Source organism: Vombatus ursinus, unplaced genomic scaffold (genome assembly GCF_900497805.2).
Source record: "Vombatus ursinus unplaced genomic scaffold, bare-nosed wombat genome assembly UNPS02014775.1, whole genome shotgun sequence".
Lineage (NCBI taxonomy): Eukaryota > Metazoa > Chordata > Mammalia > Diprotodontia > Vombatidae > Vombatus > Vombatus ursinus.
In genome coordinates, this window is record NW_020954553.1 from 5,502,521 (window position 1) to 5,517,787 (window position 15,267).

Genomic DNA, 15,267 nt, shown 5'->3' on the forward strand with positions numbered 1-15,267 from the left:
TGAGCAGAGAGGTAGGTGGTAAGTATTTTTGGAAAGTGGAGCCCTCCAAAAAGGTTATTGCACAGAGGCACTTTAGGGGATCTCGAGGTCACTAGTTGAGGGAGAAAAGATGGGAGGTAGAAAAGATAAACTTAATGTACTTAGAAGTTTTCTCCTTTTACTTTACCACATGGCCCCCTACTCCCAAGATAGATTTCAAACTATTATCATGTGTTATAGTTGAGCTACATTTTTGGGTTAAACTGCAATTTGTAATATTAATTCTATAGGAAAATACATAACAAATTTCAAACAACTTACTTACAAATGAACTTTTGAAACAGTTTAATTGTAAGTTGGAACTGGCCTATATAGAAAATTTTGCTGAAACTGGATTAAAAGTAAAAAAGTGTTCTCTATCAGTTTTACTTGGATTTTAGTATTTTTTTTTTTGAGAAAAATATAACCAATTAATCTTGCTAAGAAGTAATTAGATTTTCATGTTCAAAATTTCTTGTTTCTAAATTTGTAATGATAGTTAACATTTCTACAGTTATGATATTAGTCACTGATAATTTTTATAGTAAATTAAGGTTTACAAAGTACATTCTAGATAAACCCTAGGAGGCATTACTGTCATCTGTATTTTACCAGAAAAAGCTTTGGGAGGTCATGTTGGATAACAAAGCCAGGACTTACTGAGGCTCACTGGTGTGGTGTTCTCTGCTCTAAAACTTACTGTCCCCCAAAGTATCTGCTTAGATAGTGATTTTGTTGAAATGGTGATCTTTATTGAAAGAATAAAGAAAAATTAATGAAGATTTTTTTTAAAAGTCTATGACTATTTGTCTTGAATCAGATAATATTATTAAATCAAGTTATTGGAGATTCCACAGCAGAGGGACTATGAAGTTTTGAGTGTTCACTCAACAATACCTTTTTTTTCCCAACAGAATTTTGTAGAGTTTTTAAATTCTAGTACAGTGGAGTGCAAGTTAGCTGGGACAACATAAAATAATTAGATTTATACAATTTACAATTAACCTTATAGCTGTTACATCTTTAAAAATTTTAAATGTGCAATATATCTTCTCATTTAAAAATAAATTTTGTTGATTTTTTTTTATATATCAACCATGTTTTCCCTGTATCCATCTCCACCTCCTAGAGCCATCACTTACAGCAAAAAATAAATAAATAAATAAATAAATAAAGACCGAAGAGGAAAAAAAATGAGTAAAATCAACACATCAAAAAAATCTAACTTTCTCTGCAATGTTCCACACCTGTGGATCCCTATCTTGGCAAAGGAGTAAAAGGAAATATCTTCTCTGATCTCTTCTTTGGGGTCAAGCTTGTTCTTTATAATTTTGCAACTTTCAGTTCTAATTGTTTTGTGATGGTGGTTCTTTCCATTTACATTATTTGTAATATTTACATATTACATATTTACATTATTTGTGAATGAGACAGTATTTATATTTGAGCACTATGAGCACGGTATTTGAGTATGTAAGATACTAAAGACCCATGAGGCATCTCTGCTCTTAGGGATCAGAAATCTAGTTGGGGTGGTAAGACTTAAGGAATATTTAGAACAGTGATCATTTTTAGATTTAGGATGTAGTGATCTCTAGCCCTAGTCTCTCCTGAGCTCCAAGAAATCACTAACTGCTTGTTGGATACTTTGACTGCAAGTGCTATAAGCATCTTGAAAGTTAGCATAGTTAAAACAGCTATTTCTCTCCCCATTCCCACCCTTCAGAGTCTCCCTTTTTTTGTTGATATCACCATTATCCTTTCTCACTTCAGATATCAGAGTATTTTCTGAGACTTTTTGAATCTACTTCCACACTTCTCTAGTCTGTCCCTTGCTTTCTACCCACATAGCTACTAAAGTAGCTCAGGTTGTCCTGGATTGTTGTAGTAGCCATGTCATTGTTTCCTTCTTTGAGCCTCCCCTCTCTGCCCTCCACACAACTGCCAAAGTGATTCCTAAGGCATGGGTCTGACCATGCCACTCCTTTGCTTCGTAAACCTCAGTGACCTCCTATTTTCTCTAGGATTGAATATTAACACCTCTTCTTGATATTTAAAGCCCTTCACAGACTGACTCTAACTTATTTTTCTAGCCATATTACATACATTCCTTATCTTCATCTTATCTTTCAGTTAAACTGGCTTACGCATGACATTTCACCTCCTGGTTCCCTGCCTTTGTACAGTTATCTTTCCTATGCCTGGAATGCATTCCCAATTCTGCCTCTGAGAATCTCTAGCTTCTGTCAAAGTTTAGTTCAAATGATACTTCTTGGGGACTTTTTCTGATCCACCCATCTGCTTGTGGCTTCTCCCACCGCCGTTACCTTGTTAATTTTGTATATTCTTACTTTGCACTTTGTGTATATGTTTCCTCCCTCCTTGGAAAATTCCTCTTCACCAATCACTGTAAAGGCAGGGACCATTTCATTTTTATCATTGTATCCCTAGTGCCTAGTACGGTTCTTGTTCTCCTTCAGTTGTTTTTCAGTTGTGTTCGACTCTTTGTGACCCCATTTGGAGTTTTCTTGGCAGAGATACTGGAGTGGTTTGCATTTCCTTCTCCAGCTCATTTTACAAATGAGGAAACTGAGACAAACAGAGTTAAAGTGACTTGTCCATGGTCACACAGCTAATGTCTGAGACCAGATTTGAACTCAGGAAGATGAAACTTCTGGACTCCAGGCCTGACACTTTTTTTTTTTTTTGGTTAGGCAGTGGGGTTAAGTGACTTACCCAGGGTCACACAGCTAGTAGATGTTATGTGTCTGAGGCCAGATTTGAACTCAGGTCCTCCTGAATCCAGGGCCGGTGCTCTATCTGCTGCGCCACCTAGCTGCCCCTCCAGGCCTGGCACTTTGTCCACATGGTTCACCTGGCTGCCCACAGTTCTTGTTATATGCTTAAAAAAAATGCTTGTTGATTGATGAATTGATACAAGTTATAGAACTGAGTGCTAAATTATGTATGTAGTATTGCTATAAATGATGGCTATAAAAATTAAGGGAAGTTTTTGAAGTGGTAAGGACTAGAATAGTTGGGATAACAGAGGAACTTTTTTAACAAACAGGGAGCCTTTGAATGTTTTTGATCAAAGAAATGGCCTGATTCAAGCCGTATTTACATAAAAGTTTTATGGCACCAACATGTTGGATGGATTAGAGGGGACAGAGAGAGAGATGTTATTGCAGTGAGATGAAATGATGAGGCCTGGCATTTGACATTATGTCCTCAAGTTAGGAGCTTACCTTACTTTTTTTTTTTTCCACCATCTGATCTTTGCTACAGTTTTCATAGTTCACTGGAAAGCTTTTTTCTAAAGTTACCAATGACTTCTTGTTTGTTTAAATGGGATTTTTCTTTTCTAAAAATCCCCACTTGATACCTTGAAAGAGATATAAGATTTCTGTCCTTTCTACTATCATTTGGTGTTATACACCCCCCTCCACCACCACACACACCCCTTCCCTAATTAAAATGAACACTTCATGAAAATGAAAGTTCCTGAGTCTTTGCTTCCCTGCCCCCATTAATGGTAAATAACCATTCTTTAATCATATGTCTCTTTCTTGCAAAACCCGTGTACAAATTCTACAAGGTAAATTAAAAATTTTATTTAGGTTTCTTGAGTGTTGGGACTCCCTTAAGTGCTACAGACCTTTTCCCCTTCACACTTAAGTAGATGTTCTCAGTGAGTTGAAAATCAACACCCTTCCCACCCCCCCACCCCCAAAAGACAAACCCACCTGGTTATCATCCTATTCACTTTTATGAACTTAGTCTAGTCCTGGAACAACAAATGCATTGTCTGTTACCAGGCTAGTATTCAAAGTTTTTCCAGTTCAGTCAGACCTGTTAGAGCTTGCCCTGTGTCAGTACAACCTGTGAGAACCTAGAGTCGTTTGTTTCCACTTAAGGAATGCAATTTATTTTGATACTGTGATCCCATCGTTGTGGGTGTAATCCAGAGGTACAGATTGTAGTTCGTCCATGCCTTTTCATCTTGTACATCTCTTACCAATGTTCTCCTGTAAATTATCCATAGGAGGTCTATTCAACATGCTGGGGACCTTCCACATTTCTTCATGACATTACAGTGAATATCAGTAGCATATATAGGTTCTCATTAAAATCTCATGATTTGTAGCCATATTGGTGTTGAAAATATCAGCTTTTGTTTCAGGTGGGATCATCAAAAACATTGCAGTATCTCAAAGACATATAGCTTACTTTTATCTTGCTTGATTCTGGACCTGCTTGTCTTGTGGTGCATTTGGCTAAGATGCATATATTGACCAGCTTTATGAGTTATTTGTATATGTGTATACCTTAGTTTGGACAATAGGCTGTCTTTATTCACTTGTTTTTCCCATGTGGAAATATAGGCCAAACTTTTTATTGATAGATTTCTGTATCTCTTTTAGGAGAATCTGCAGTATTGTAAGACTTGATGAAATTGGCACATCATAGACTGCAAACAGAGCATTGGGAGGGCCTCTCGGTCTATTGGGAAGGCCTTTCATTTGTAATTTTCTGAAACAGTGGCCGACATCTTTGACAAGCATACATTTCTTTTTCATGCTGTATACAATATTAATAGTCATGGAGTTGTTGAATAAAGTTGTCTTTGTTACATCCTTTAAGGAATCTTGAATGGTTTTGACATATCCTTGGGAGACACTGTAGTGAGGGAGAACCTGTAAGGTAAAACCTTACTCTTAACTAACTCCTTTTTTATACTCAACAGTTGTATTATCTACACATTTTAGGCTATTGTGTGACTGAATATATGGTCTCCTGTTGACTCTGATTTGCAAAAACCTATCTATTTCATTCTCTTTGTTAAAAATGCCCTTGGTGCATGTATATATTATTCTCCTAAAATTATTTAGAGATAGAAAAATAGGCATGTGTAGTTGGTAGCTTTATATTTTTTCAGTCATCTTTTTTTTGGTAATCGCATTTGAAATGTTGTGCTATTCTGCCATTTTTCAAATATCTTGAAAAGTGACTCCTTAACAATGCCCTCAAAATTATGTGACTTCGGTGCAGACCTCCTCTTTGTGTGTGTTGTCTATTTCAGCTGTTTTCCTCTCTTTCTTTTTTTCAGTGCCAGTATATTTTATATTTATTTAAATAGTTGAAGCTAAAGGGCTGTAATCAGTCTCTTTCTCAATATATTATCTTTCTTACTTTGGCTCCTCTTATTGTCTCACCTCTCCTCCCTTTAGCACTTTTGATTTAGGTCATAGAAACATAGAGTTAGAGTTAGAAGGGATCTTTAAGTACATCTGAACCAACCTCTTCACATTATAAATGAGGGAACTGAACTGAAACTTTGAGAGGGTAAGTGACTTGCTCAAGGTCAAACAGATACCAATTGACAGGATTTGAGCCCAGGTGTTCTCAGTGCCAAAGGGGCTTGTTATAAAGTGTTGTATCATGTTACTTCTTAGCATGTCTGAGAAGCTACTCTTATCCCCTATTCCGGTTTTCTTCTTGTCTTTGTTCATTTTCTGGCACCAAAAGTGACATTTTGGATTAGATTTCCTTATCTCTTAAATTTTTTTTTTTTTTTTTGCTGACACTGACTACTGCTTCTGTAGTTTTGATTTTAGAATTAAAGGACTTCATTCTAGAGCTGTGGCATTTCAGTTCTAAGGCATTCTGGTGTAAGGACAGTTAATAGTTATCCTGTCTTTGTTCCTAGTTTTTCCTAGAAGGTCTCTCACTCTTTTATGTATCAGTGTTAATTGAGCAGATTCTTACTGTCTTTCTTTATCTTCCTATCATGATGCAAATATATGGATTTGAAAACTGGTGAGCTGTTACAGAGACCAGATAACTGAAAATTTGACTAATTGTGGCTTGATGTAGTCCAGCCTTAAATCCTGTTTTCCTTGCTATTTGTACATGACTTGGTCTCTGCTATCCTCTCTCAGTTAACCTCTTCTTCTGTGACTTGTTTCCTCCCTGCTCCCCTCCTTTTGTGGGGGTGAGGAGAGGGAGGAATTATTGTCTATTATTTTCCCTTGTCTTATTTAATAGTGTTTTAGTATTTGCATAATTACTTTCTGCTCAACACCAAGGCCGACTGGCCCCCTTGCTTTTCTTGTCCAAACTGCTTTGCTCTCCCCGTCTTCTACTGGTCTACTCCCCATTCTTACAAAGTTTTGGGTTTTTTTTTTTTTTTTGTGAGGCAATTGGGGTTAAGTGACTTGCCCAGAGTCTCACAGCTAGTTGAGTGTTATGTGTCTGAGGTCGGATTTGAACTCAGTTCCTCCTGACTCCAGGGCTGGTGCTCCATCCACTGTGCTACCTAGCTGCCCCAATTCTTATAATTTCTTGCATGTCTTTCTCACTACTGTTTCTTCTTTCTGTCTTTACCTTGCTCTGCCACCTTACCTCCTTTGTGACTTGTATTTTTGTTAGTCTGTTATCACCAAAGTTCTATTAGTTGTCATCACCAAAAGTACTTGAAAAGCAGTGCCACAGGGCATAGATGTGGTATACAGGCTTTTAAAAGAATTTGAGGGGCTTGTTATAAAGTGAATGATGAATGGACTTTGCAGATTGAGGGACTGTAGTGACCATCCTATTTAAAGGCAAAGGCCATCAATCTGGCATCATAAATCACCTTATATATTGTACTATAACATTTCAAAAGAAAATTTGTTCTTGTATTTTGGAGAGGAAAAAAATTAAGATAAAAAAAAGATTGGAAATGTTGAGCCCTTAAATATTTGGTTTGGTCATTAACATACTCAATCTTTTTCCTCCAGATTTAACTCAGGCTTTCCCTCACTTTGGAACTCCTAGATTTGTGAATATTGGATTTTTTGAGAAGCAGGGGTTCTTTCCTTGATATTGACTAAGGAGTCTATTTGCCTTCAGGATGACATCTGAACTGGAGAGCAGCCTCACATCTATGGACTGGTTACCACAGCTCACCATGAGGGCAGCCATCCAAAAATCTGATGCTACACAAAATGTACATGGAACAGGTATTTCAAAGAAGAATGCACTTCTGGACCCAAATACAACATTGGACCAGGAGGAAGTCCAGCAGCACAAAGATGGGAAACCACCATATAGTTATGCCAGCCTCATTACATTTGCCATTAATAGCTCACCCAAAAAGAAAATGACTCTCAGTGAGATTTATCAGTGGATTTGTGATAACTTTCCATATTATAGAGAAGCTGGCAGTGGTTGGAAGGTAAGAACATTTATATTTAAAAATTTTTGCTTTTCTTTTATACTGACTAATAAAAATGTGACATTGACTTTTTGAAGTTCTAGTTCAAAAATTTTTTTTCTAGAATAAAACTAGAATAAATTAGAATATATTTAGATTATAAGGTCATTTTAAAGATACGTAAAAATAGAGGAAACTGTGTTGCTATTTGAGTGGCTAACAATTCATAATAAAATATAAAAATAGTTCTTTAAGGATAAATACAGCATAGCCTGAGTAATAGGAGAGATGCCTGTTGTATCCACTTACAACAGCCATCTAAGAAACATTCCAGGTAAGTTTACATTCACGCTGTATAGGTAAAAACTCATTGCATTTAATTCCAATGTTATTACCAGACTTATATATACTTTAATTGAACTAAAATTTTGGTTGCAAAGCCCATCCCTTCTCTCCACCTTTGCTGTGTAGTTTCTGAGAAAAAGTAAAAAATTGAGCCTTTCATTAGTTAACTGTCTCTTATGCCCATGAGCCTGTCCCCACTTGATATCACTAGGAGCTTCCACAAAATCATACTTTCTTTCTCATTTTAATTTAATTTTTAAAATTAAATCTCACTTTAATCTTTAAATTAATTAAAATCTTTAAATCTTTCTCCTACCTCCTTTACTTCTACTTACAAATATAACCAGATTTTCCCTATCCATTTTTAAAAAATACCACCAACAAGCAGGACCTTCACTTAACCTTGCCTCATCTCCTCAAGTTGTTTTCTATCCCATATTTTTACTTGCTGCCTCCACTTCTTACTCTTCTCCCCATACACACTTTTCAACCCTTGCAAATCTCAAAGATTACCAATTAGTTCTTTTTATTTTTAGAGTATTTATTGATACTTTTGTTTTTACATCCCCTTTATTTCCAAATATATGCCTCTCTTTCCCCTACCTAGGAATCCAATCCTTGTCAAAAAAGAATGAAAGAAGACTGAGGGGGAAAAAGCATTTAAACAAAATCAACCAGCACAACCGAGTTTGACAGTAAATAAAATGTTCCGCAGCTAAATTCTCCACCTTTACAAAGAAGGGAGGGAGATAAATTTTCTTATATCTTTTCCAAGGTCAAGCCTAGTCGTTAAAATTACATGGTATTCAAGTTTTTGTTTTTATTTTTTATTCTTTCCATTTACATTGTTCTCATATTGTTTTTTTTCTGGCTCTGTTCATGTCACTTTCCAGCAATTCATATCTCATGCTTCTTTGTATTTTTCATATTATTTTTTCCTATAGTGCAGTAATATCCTATTTCATTGATTTACCACAGTTTGTTTATCCATTCCACAATCTGTTAGGCATCTACTTTGTTTCTAGTACTTAGCTGTCACAAAAAACAAAAACAAAAACTGCTGCTGTGAATATTTTGGTGTATATGGGATCTTTCTTTCTATCTGCTAGCCTTAGAGTATACGTATGTCCATCAAAGGAATCTTTGGGTCAGAGGCCATGGACAGTTTGATCACTATATTATTGTAATTTCTAATTTCTTTAAAGTTTGGTTGGACTAATTCATAGCTCCACCAACAATTGATTAGTTTACTTGTCTTTCTATAATCCTGTCAACATTAACTATTCATGTCTTCAGTCACCTTTGTCAGTTTGCTGGGTGTGAGGCAAAATTTCAGGATTGTTTGATTGCATTTCTTTTACTATTAGTGATTTGGAGCAATCTTCCGTGTAGTTTTTAATAGTTTGCAGTTCTTCTTTTGAGATCTGCTTGTTATATTCTTTTACCACTTACATCTTGGGGATTGCTTCTTGTTCTTAAATATTTATGTTAATTTCTTATCTATTTTGAATAACAGAACTATTCCCAGAACAGAACTTGATATTAGGCCTTTTCCTCCGTCATTAGCTTCACTCCTCCTAGTTGCCTTCATTTTGTTTGTATAGAAGCTTTCTGATTTTGTGTAATTACAATTAATTAATTTTTATCTAATGTAATTGCCTCTATGGTTAAGCCATCTTTATGAACTTTGTACTAATGTGGTTCTCTTCTAATTTCTTTTTTTGTGGTATGGTCTTTAATATTTAGGTCATATATCCATTTTGAACCTAATTGTGGTATATGTTGTAAGGTGTTGGCTTAAATTTAATTTCTGCCAAATGGCATTCTGGTTTTCCGGAAGTTCTTGTGAAACAAGACTAATTTATATTTTTGACAACATAAAACATAGTGTTATTTAATTTTTTTGTTTCTGGTTCTTTATCTAGTGTGTTCTGACCAGTGATTTCTTAACTTGATGATTCTCACAAGTTCTTTGCTTATTGCACAGTAACTTTTTGTTTTGATGTTTAAGTTTGTAGTAACATAGGATGATTAAAGAGACTTATACACACATGGTTTCCCTTCAATAAAAGCAGCCATTTTTGTTGAGTTCTCTGTGAGTTTAATATCTACAAGTTTTGAGGTTAGTATGTACATTAGTGGACAAGTTTTATTTGAATGCGAATGTTGTACTTAGTGTATTACATATGCTAGTTAAGTAAGATTTATATAAAATAATTTTTCATTCATTAAGTCACCAAGAAATCAGAGTGGGAAAGGGAGGGGAGTATAACTAGTGGAGGGGTGATGGTCTGGGAAAGTGCTGAGGAGTTGAGGGTTTGGAGGTCATTGTGGAGACAAAGAAAAGTATTTGGGATTGCAAGGCAGAGGGAGAGGTATTATGACAATAGATTGTGATCAGATAAGGAATTTTAGAGTTCATGAACTTGAAAATGTTACATTCTAGATCAAGGCAAGATCCAGGATATGCCTATCTTTGTGTGTGACTGAGATAAATTAGAGGAGTAGGTCATTGGAAATGAGTAATTTAAGGAACTGTGAGGTTAGTGTGTTTGAGGGATTATCAGTATGTATTTGAAGTCCTGTAGTATTTTTGAGGAGGGCAGGAGTTAAGGAGGAGGTTACAGGGGGTTGCATAAACTTATCTGCAGTAATATAATATACAAAGTTTTATAGCACATTTGTTTCCCAAATTTGAGAAGTATTATCTTAACTACTATATTGGGTGACCCTTTCCTGAGTAGTCTTTATCTTACTTAATCTTGTATAATTCACCACTACCTCTACGAATTGGATATTCTGTCCTCTCGTATCATACTTTTGTGGTGCAGATAGTTCTTGCTTTATATAAATTTGCATTACTCAAAATCTTCTTTACATTAAGATTTCTGAAAGAAGTCTGCATTCCAAAAAAATACCTATGTTAACTTTACAGTTCTTTGCTGTCTCTCCACTCCTACCCTCTCAGGAGGTAGTGCTTCATTTTTCTTCATGATCCCAAATAGCTAGCCCAGTACCTTACACATGGTGGGGTTTTTTTTTTTTTTGACACAGTAGATTCTTAATGCGTATTATTGAATTGGAAAATTTTTTATAACAAATCTTGTATGAGATAATTTATCTATTCTCTGCTCATAGAATAATCATTTTCTCTGAAAAAATAATCATTATCCAATACAGTCCAATAAATATTTATTAGGTACCTATTATGTGCCAGGCACTATGGTAAGTGCTGGGGATACATTTAATAAAAAGAAATACAATCCCTGCCCTCAAGGAACTTAGAATCTAAAGGGTGACACAGTATACAAAAGGAGGCAGAAAAGTAGGGGAGTAAGGGGAGGGAAAAACCAGGAGGTGTCTTGTTCCATGGAGTTTGAAAGTAGGTAGAGCAGCAGATGTAAAATGGAATGAGCTGAGAGTCCAGTTTCTACCCTCTATAAAGGAACTCATTGGGAGGAATTCTGTTACATGCTAGAGAAGAAGGTTGAGCTCTTCATAATTTTATGTTCTATCACCAAGTGGTTAGTTTTAATAGTTATTATTTTTTTTAATGAACAAGCATGTACTTCTTTCCTTATTCCCCCATTGGAAGAAAATGTTTCATTCTGCATATTTAGTCCACCACCTCTCTGTCAGAAGGTGAGGTAGCATGCTTCATCATCAGTCCTCTGGGATCATAGTTGATTATTGTGTCAATCAGATTTATTAAGTCTTTTAAAATTGTTTATTTTTAGTGTTGATTTTTTTTTTACAAATTGTTTTCCCGCTTCTGCTTATTTTGCTCTTTATCAGTTCATACAAATCTTCCTACATTTCTCTGAAACTAACCCTTTCATTAATTTTTTTAAAGATTCATTAATTTATTTATTTTTAGTTTTCAACATTCACTTCCACAAGATTTTGAGTTCCAGATTTTCTCCCCATCTCGTCCCTTCCCCAACCACAAGACAGCGTGTATTCTGAGTACCCTTTCCTCTAATCTGCCCTTCCTTCTATTCCCGCCCCTCCCCCCATCTCCTTCCCCTTCAATTTTCCTGTAGGGCAGGATAGATTTCTGTACCTCATTGCCTGTATATCTTATTTCCCAGTTGGCGTATAAAAACAATTTTTTAACATTTGTTTTTAAAACTTTGGGTTCCAATTTTTTCCCTTCTTCCCTCCCCACCCACCCTCATTGAGAAGGCAAGCAAGTCGATACAGGTTATACTGGTGTAGTGCAAAACACTTCCATAGTAGTCATGCTGTGGAAAACTAACTATATTTCCCTTCAGCCTATCCTACCCCTTCCCCGCTCTGTTTATTCTATTCTTTCTTTTGACCCTGTCCCTCCTTAGAAGTGTTTGCTTCTGATTACCCCCTCCCCCAATCTGCTCTCTCCTCTATCATCCCCCAGCTCTCTTATCCTCTACCTTCCTGTTTTCCTGTAGGGTAGGATAGCTTTCCATACCCAATTGAGTGTGTATGTTATTCCCTCCTTAAGCCAAATCCTATGAGAATAAGATTCAGTCATTCCTTCTCACCTTCCCCTACTTCCCCTCCACTGTAAAAGGCTTTTCTTATCTGTTTTATGTGAGATAATTTACCCCATTCTACCTTTCCCTTTCTGTGTCTCCCAGTATAATCCACTCTCACACCTTACTTTTATTCTCCAGATATCACACCTTCATCTTCAATTCACCCTGTGCCCTCTATCTGTCTATCTATACATATAATTTTTTTTCTCCTCCAACTACCCTAGTGCTGACAAAGGTCTCATGAGTTATAAATATCATCTTTCCATGTAGAAATGTAAACAGTGCAACCTTAATAAGTCCCTTATGATTTCTCTTTCCTGTTTACCTCTTCAGGTTTCTCTTGAGTCTTGTATTTGAAAGTTGAATTTCCTATTCAGCTCTGGTTTTTTCATCAAGAGTACTTGAAAGTCCTCTATTTCACTGAATGTCCATTTTTGCCCCTGAAGGATTATACTCAGTTTTGCTGGGTAGGTGATTCTTGGCTGTAATCCTATCTCCTTTGCCTTCCGGAATATCATATTCCAAGCCCTGTGGTCCCTTAATATTTAGAAGCTGCTAAATCCTGTGTTACCCTGATTGTGTTTCCACAGTATTTGAATTGTTTCTTTGTGGCTGCTTGCAATATTTTCTTCTTGACCTGGCAACTCTGGAATTTGACTACAATATTCCTAGGAGTTTTCCTTTGGGAATCTCTTTTAGGAGATGATCGATGCATTCTTTCCATTTCTATTTTACCCTCTGGTTCTAGAATATTAGGGCAATTTTCCTTGATAATTTCTTGAAAGATGATGTCTAGGCTCTTTTTTTGATCATGGCTTTCAGATATTCCTGTAATTTTAAAATTATCTCTCCTGGATCTATTCCTTTCATCATTTCTTACAGCATAATAGTATTCATCAATAAGTATTTATTAAACAATCTACTTTGTACACCTATTCCTCTTCAACTCAAAAACTATCCACTGAGTTAGACTTATTCCTGACAAAATTCTAGTATATTTTGTTAAAGGCATGGTTAATGAACATCTTGGAGAAAAAAGGTGTGATCACAAAGAGGCAGTAATGGCTTCTTCTTATGCAGATCATGTCAGATGAAACTCATTTCCTTTTTAATTTTTTTAAAATATTTATTTATTTTCAGTTTAGTTTCCATAAGATTTTGAGTTTTAAATTTTCTCCCCATCTCCACTCCACAAGATGGCGTGCAACGTGATACAGGGTCTACATATATATTCATATTAAACATGTTTTCACATTAGTCATGTTGTAAAGAATTAGAACCAATGGGAGGAACCAAGGGAGAGAATAAACAAAACAATAAAAAAGGAGAGCAAATTCATTTCCTTTTTAAAATAAGTTACTAGATATTAGAGAAGTTTTAGAGTTAGTTTACCTGGACTCTAGCAAAGTACCTCCCAGAGTCTCGCTTGCTATTCTTGTGAAAGAAGATGGAGATATATGGCTTGGATAATATTATAGTTTGATGGATTCAGCACTCACTGAATCATCAGCTGGTCCTACAAAGTAATTGTTAGTGGTTCTGTATCATTTTTGGAAGAGGTCTTCAGTGGAATAGGCCAGGGATTTGTGCTTGATTATTTAACATTTTAATCAACAATTTAGATAAAGTTATAGATGGCATGTTTATCAAGCTTCCAAATGACACAAATCTCAGAGGGATTAACAAACTGCAACAGTGGACCAAATATAATGAACTGAAATTTAATAGGATTAAATGTAAAATCTTATATTTGGCTTTGAAAAATCATCTTCCAAGTCAAGGAAATATCACTGAATTACAGTTTGAAAAAGATCTGGAAGTTTTAGCAGATTTCACAAGCTCTGTGTGAGCCAGCAGTATGTGATAGCATCCAGGAAAATTGATGTAATTCTAGACTGCACTAAGGAAAGCAGAGTGTCTATCTCTAGGAAGGTTATAGTTTTGTTTTACTCACCACGGTCACATCATATCTGGACTTTTGTGTACAGGTCTTGTTGCCACATTTTAAAAAGATGATTGAGAAGCAAGGGGGTGTCTATAGGAGGACAGCAAGCATGGTGAAGGGCTGTGAGTTCCTGCTATGAGTATTGATTGAAATAATGGAGGATATTTAGTCTAAGTCCTAAGGAATACAATACCTGTGTTCATATGTTTGAAGGACTGTTAGATAGAAGAAGGCTTAAAGTTGCTTTGCTTAGCCCCAATGGAGGAATTAGGAACAAATGAGTGGAGATTGCAAAGTAGATTTATGCTTGATAAAAGAAAAACCTTCCTAATGATTAGAACTATCTAAAAGTGTAACTGGGTTGCCTTAGGAGGTAATATGGATTCTCTCCCTGAAGGTCTTCGAGCAAATGGCTGGTTTTGTTGAGTGGGATGTAGAAGAGATTCTTTTGCCGGTGTATGTTGGACTCATGACAAATGAGCTTCCGTCTCTGAGATTCTATTAATCACAAAAAGTATTGTGACAAATAAAAAGCCACCCACGAACTTATTCCAAATTATATTTGGAAGAGAGGAGTAGCATTGGAGCTTTAGTTGTGGCACCCTTCTTCCTTGTTTTCCCTGCATATCTCAGAACACCTTTTTTCCTCCTAATTAGTTTTCCTGAATCCATTCTCCTCTCCTTCACTCTCCGTAGTTGCTAAATTAATATTTGTAAAGTATAAGCATAGTATGGTCATACCACTCTGCTCAAAAAGCTTCAGTGACTTCTCATTTCTTTTAGATAAAATAAACACTTCTATTTAGCATTTAAAATCCTTCACAGTTTGGACCTAACTTGTCTTTTTAGTCCGATTATAAATTATTACCCCAGATGTACCCTAGACTCAAGCCTAACTGGCTTACTTGCAGTTCCATATAGATGATAGTCCTTCTTTTGTCTCTTTGTCTTTACATAGGCTGCTCTCATGCCTAGAGTTGTTTTTCCTCCTTACTTCTCTCCCCCATTAGAATTTGAGCTTCTTTGGAGTAGGGACTGTCTTGCCTTTCAGGTTGTATTCCTAGTGCATAGTGAGTGGTTTGTACATATTGAGTGCTGAATATTTTTCTATTTCATTTGAATCTTTTTTTTTTTTATGTGTGTGTGGCATCTTTTGTCTCACTTGCAATGGTTCCTCTAGGTTCCGTTCCTGTATACACACACACACACACACACACACACACACACACACACACACACACACA

General features: G+C 35.9%; 1 protein-coding gene across 2 annotated transcripts in view; it reads left to right on the top strand.

Moving 5' to 3' along the window:
- The window catches only part of FOXJ3 (forkhead box J3), a 169,033-nt gene that overhangs the window by 48,251 nt on the left and 105,515 nt on the right, over positions 1-15,267 (top strand). For both annotated transcript variants that reach the window (XM_027864685.1, XM_027864684.1), the window contains exon 3: positions 6,913-7,237. In XM_027864685.1, the coding sequence (XP_027720486.1) occupies positions 6,913-7,237 (325 nt within the window). The remainder of the gene's footprint in view (positions 1-6,912; positions 7,238-15,267) is intronic.